The sequence below is a fragment of the Monodelphis domestica genome, chromosome 2 (genome assembly GCF_027887165.1).
Source record: "Monodelphis domestica isolate mMonDom1 chromosome 2, mMonDom1.pri, whole genome shotgun sequence".
In the NCBI taxonomy this organism is placed as follows: Eukaryota; Metazoa; Chordata; class Mammalia; order Didelphimorphia; family Didelphidae; genus Monodelphis; species Monodelphis domestica.
The window spans coordinates 406793314-406799086 of NC_077228.1; the positions used below are offsets into that span (position 1 = coordinate 406793314).

General features: G+C 36.4%; 1 protein-coding gene across 1 annotated transcript; it reads right to left on the bottom strand.

Annotated features, from left to right (window-relative positions):
* Window positions 1-667: 667 nt before the first annotated feature.
* LOC130457448 (trace amine-associated receptor 2-like) lies at window positions 668-5024 on the bottom strand. The gene has a single exon (XM_056818801.1). It carries the CDS (start codon window positions 2860-2862, stop codon window positions 1792-1794), a length of 1071 nt encoding a protein of 356 aa, XP_056674779.1. The 5' UTR covers window positions 2863-5024; the 3' UTR covers window positions 668-1791.
* Window positions 5025-5773: the final 749 nt, after the last annotated feature.

Sequence of the window (5773 nt, forward strand, 5' to 3'; positions counted from 1 at the left end):
AGAGTCTTAAGGATCATCTAGTCCAACACCTTCATTTTCAAAGGAAAAAAAATTGTTCTGCCACCTATAAAATTACCACGATGTTGTTTTGAAATTATAAAAGTACATACATGCATACATATATAATACAATATAGTTTCTCAAATAGTGTTAGCTCTCCAAACACAATAGAAGACCCCATCTGAATAATTTTTTAACCATCACCTTCAGTTATAGAAAGAAGAAGAGCGGTAAGAGATGGACAAATGGTGGTCAAATGACTGACTTGCCCAGGGTCACCCAGCTAGGAAATGTCTGAGGTCAAATTTGAACCAGGGACCTTCCATCTCTGGGTCTGACTCTCAATCCACTGATCCACCTAGCTGTTCCAATTCCTGGATCATCTTAAACAGAAAGAAAAAGGAAGAGTCTTGCATATGATCATATAATTAGTATGTGTTGATATTTGGACAATAATCCAAATTTTCCTGTAAAAGTTACTAGACTGTATATGAAGCAATTCTGCCTTTCTTTTTTTAAAACATTATTTTATTTGTTCATTTCCAAACATTATTCATTGGAAACAAAGATCATTTTCTTTTCCTCCCCTCCCCCCCCACCTCACCCATAGCCGGTGCATGATTCCACTGGGTATCACATGTGTTCTTGATTCGAACCCATTTCCGTGTTGTTGGAATTTGCATTAGAGTGTTCATTTAGAGTCTCTCCTCAGTCTTATCCCCTCCACCCCTGTAGTCAAGCAGTTGCTTTTCATCGGTGTTTTTACTCCCATAGTTTATCCTCTGCTTGTGGATAGTATTTTTTAGATCCCTGCAGATTGTTCAGGGACATTGAATTGTCCCTAATGGAGAAGTCCATCACCTTCGATTGTACCACAGTGTATCAGTCTCTGTGTATAATGATTTCCTGGTTCTGCTCCTTTCGCTCTAATTCTGCCTTTCTTATCTCATATATCTATAACGAAGTGTCCAAAAACTCTTACTGACATTTTTAGTGGCTAATCACTTAAAACATCTTATTATAGGTTAGCCTCATTGTTCCACAAGCAAGAGCATCGTTCAGCTCTGGGAATTCTCTCTGGCTCTCCCTCATACCTAGAATATTTTCCCTTTTCCTCTCCATTCACTGACCTCTCTGGCTTCCTTCAGGTCTCAACTAAAATCTCACCTTTTACAGGAAGCCTCCCCTAATCCCCTTTATTTCTGGTGTTTTCTTTCTGTTATTTCCTATCTCATTTATCTCATGGATAGCTTGCTTTGTGATATTTGTTTACATGATAACTTCCCCATTAGATTGTAAGCTCTGTGAGGGCAGAGGTTTGTCTATTGACTATTTTTGCATCTCCATGGCTTACCATACTACCTGCTATATTGGAGGTACTTAATAAATATTGATTGATTGGTTGTTTAAACTATTAAAGCTAACACTTTTGGGACACTGTATATCCAGAGATCTCAGTGTACACTTCTGTCATTGTTGTCCAGATCTGTGATTTTATTGGTCTCTTCAAATTAACAGTATGGAAACTTCTACTTGTACAAATCATTGACGTATCTATAACTTAGAGTCTTAAGGATTTTCCTGAGACCCCCAAAAGTTAAGAAACATCCATGGTTATCAGTCTATGTTAGAAGTGAAACTTGGGCTCAAGTCTTCCTGACTCTCAGACCAATCCTCTCATATATCCTATGTTTATGTATATAAATATATACATACACACATATATTTATATATATACATTTCTATACTTTTCAAAAACTTTCAAGAACGTAAAGTAAGTCTCCCAAGTCCCTATTCAAATTCTTTCTGAGTAAACAAATTAGCATTCTGAAAATGCGAATTGAATATTTTACCAAGGAGAATATATTTCAGTGCTTTGCGAAACCAAGGATAGAAGAAACCATATATGAGAGGATTGAATGTGGAATTGAAATAGCCAAACCAGGTCAAAGCATCAAATAATACTGAAGGAGTAGAGAAATTTAAATATGGATCCAATAAAATTGTGAAGAAGCAAGGAAACCAGCAAAACAAGAAGACACCCATCACTATCCCCAAGGTTTTGGCTGCCTTCTTCTCTTTCTTCATTTGGCTACTTTGATTTTCAGGGATGGTGTTGATTGCACGAGCATGTTTTTTGGATACTGCAAAGATTTTGCCATAAATTCCTATCATCACAGAGCTTGGGGTGAAGAAGCCTGCCATAGAAAAAATGGTGCCCCAGAGCTTATTGAACATCACTGGACAAGAACTGGAGCATGCAACAAGGACATCATAGCCTTCTATTCCATCAGCATATACCTCAGAGAAAACCACCCCAAAAGCAAATGTTCCTGGTATTGACCAACAGAAAAGCAACAACCTCTTCACTGCTGAAATGGTCATTTTAGTAGAATAATGCAAAGGGTAGCATATGGCATAAAACCTGTCTATGGCTACAGAACAAAGATGGAAGATTGATGTCATGCTTAACATCATGTCAAAGCTGTAATGGATCTTGCAGAACAAAATTCCAAAATACCAGCAATTCTCCACAGACCGGATCATGCTGTAGGGCATAATGCTGAATCCCAGGAGAAAGTCAGTGATTGCCATGGAGAGGATGAGAAAGTTGGTTGGAGAATGAAGCTGTTTGAAATAGGAAATGGAAATAATCATAGCAAGATTCCCAAATATAGTGATGAAGATAGCCCCAGAAATAAACAGATACATGGCAGTTCGAATACCTAATGACTTGTCATTCTCTGGACATGATCCATTTCCAAATTCTGAGCAGTCAAAGGCTACCTTCAGAAAAGTAAAAAGATATAAGGCTCTGTCAGGTAACATTTTACATACTTTATGCTTTGCAAAAATGCTCATAGTAAATTTCTAAATACAACAGACACTAACATGGTCAGATCAAGGATTTCAATTTTTAAATTTCATTAGCTTTTTTGTTGTTTCTCATCTTAAATATGTTTGCACTTTCATACAAATTCATCGCAATGATTATACATTAACAGAATTGCTTTGCAAACATTTGAAGATTTACATTTTAAGTTATTCACCTTCACAGTACACATATACGGAACAGACATCAGTAATTCAATAAATTTGTGGTTTCTAAATGTGAATCCAGAGAGTTTGATCAGATTAAAAAGTCAGAAGAATTCTTTGAGTCAAGTATGATTTAGAAAAGGTTTCATAGCTCTTCTAATACCCTCTTTCAGTTGAATTATGTTAGAAGAGTTAGGGACATCTATATTTTATTTAGATGATATTATTCTGAATATAAAGCCATATTTGCTGATTAATTTCCAGGTGACATGTATATTTCAAGATGGAAAAGTTCATGTAAGTAACCTAAACTTCATTGAGAGATAGTATAAAATGCTAGTTAGAGAGCCAGATTTGGAATTTGGAAGACCTAGGTACAAATCTGACATCTGAAAAGTACTAGCTGTGCAACCTTGGGTAAGTCACTTAGCCAAGTTGAGCCTAAGTATCTTCAGTTCAGTTCAACAAATTATTAAGAACCCACCAGTGAAGGACATGGTGCTAGGTGCTGGGAATAGAAAATAAAATGGATGGACTCCTGACTCTAAAGACTTTCATTCTACTTATGATACATACAGAGAGAAGTAGATGCAAGGTAATTTCTGGAAGATGAGAGCCTTGAAGAGAGCTTGAGATTCTAAGAGGTTAGATGAGTAAGACATGGGACTTAACTTAGGCAAAGCCACAGAGATAGGAGATGACAATCTGTGCAGAGGGCATAAAGTGGACAGCTATAATACTCAGTTCATTCGGTTCATGTGAGGGTTAAGTCAGATGCCTAGTACTATGAAGTACAGGTTCACTTAACACAGCTTCATTGTATTGCAATATACATATATATATATATATGAATATATATTGTGGTTCACTTAACACAGCTTCATTGTATTGCAATATACATATATATGAATATATATATATAATTCTATATCATGGAGTTGTACTTATTGCAGCACACTATGACTGATGGAATGAAAGGCAACCAACCACAACACTGTGTTCTGTATCCTGGGTGCTGATTGGCTCAGTGACTATAGGTTAATAAGGGTATGGAAAAGGCTTATAGAAGAGTGGGAAGGGTTTATAAAGCCTTAAAATATATACAAATAATAAAATAAGCACAACCCTGTTATCGTGGGAGATCTCTGGAACATAACTCCATTGATAGGTGAGGGATCACTGACTATATAAATATAAGCTATCATAATCTTCAACACATGAGTATTGGATAGATATTAAAGCCACCGTGTTAAAGAATGACATAAGGTAGAAAGATGGCTCAGAATTTCATAAATCTGTCATTTAACCAGTGTTCTCAGTTAAGTACTTTTGTTTAAGTTTCACGAGAAGTCTAGGATAAGAATAAGACCAAGGGTTGAGACAGCAAGGCAAACCTTTCTTCCTCTTCCCTTCTGGCTTGTGGAATTCCCAAGGGATAAGCTCTAACATTTTGTCTGTATTTTCTAAAGTGCTTTGGTGAGCAAGCCAACCATCAAGCACATATTCTTAGGGAGAAACCTTATAGGGAGAAACAAAAATCTTAAGTCTGTACTTTTCTGCAGGGAAGGGAATGCACTTACTCCTAATGCACTCATTCCTAATTAATTCCTAAGTAAAAGAAGTTTAAAAAATCCATCTCATATTTTATATAGCAACAATTTTTTAACCATTACCTTCCTTTTTAAAATCAATACTGTGTATTGATTCCTAGACAGAAGAGTGGTAAGGTAGGCATTAGGGGTTAAGTAACTTGCTCAGGGGCTCAAAGTTGGGAAGGTTCTGAGGCTTGATTTGAACCTAAAATCATCTGTCTTTAGATTTAGAGCTTTCAATCACTGAGCTACCTAGATACCCCTTGATAAATAGTTTCAAAGAAGAATAGAATAGCTGCTTGCTCATTGTTTTTGAACCTTTATAGGCTCTAAACATCTCTAAAACCTAGATCTCACACCATAAACCACATAGCTGATAGCTGTCTCTCTCCTCTCCAGTCTTCTACCCACATCATCCCCAAGAAAAAAAGAGAAAAAGAAAAAGAAAAAAGAAAAGAAAAGAAAAAAGGTTTTGGTGGAATTTTTTTTGCCTCCCTGAGATGAAAGCTCTTGATTATCAATTCATACTATTCTCCTATTTCATAATAAAAGTTCATTGAGAAGAAAGAGCTGCCAAACCCACATTGTATTTGGCAATGTAGGAGCAGTCAATTCACTTTTTCCAAGATTCAAAATGCCAAAAGTTAAACAAAGATATGGCACTTCCAAGAAGGAGTATATTACCTTGGAGCAATGCAAAATTCACAAGAATAAATTTAGATTTAGCCTTCAATAACACCCCATTGTTCCTAGGCATTTGTTGTATGAAGTTATAAATGAGAAACAGAACAGAAGCACAAGTAGCCAAGGACTTTGTTAATGAAACTGAGTTTTTGCTTGTTAAGAAAAGCTCAAATAATAGAAACAAAGGCAGATCTGATCCAGCTAATGCCCTTTTGCTCACTTACCTCCTCCATTTCCAAAGAAGCCAGAAATCTCGTTTTTCTTCCTGTTTGCTTACCCACTGTGAAATGAGAATTCTTGAATTTAAAGAACTAAAAGACACAGGTTGTGGTGATTTATAACTCAACAATGGGTCCCTAGGGGATTGGAGCAGAAATGAAAGCAGTATTTAGTATTCTTGAGTTTCATGGGCTAAATCAGGGTAAGTCCCTGCTCTTCCATCCTCTGAGGACCTGAGC

Bases quoted from the DNA above. Each gene is read 5' to 3' on its own strand.
- LOC130457448 (XM_056818801.1), bottom strand. From the start codon at position 2,862: ATGAGCATTTTTGCAAAGCATAAAGTATGTAAAATGTTACCTGACAGA.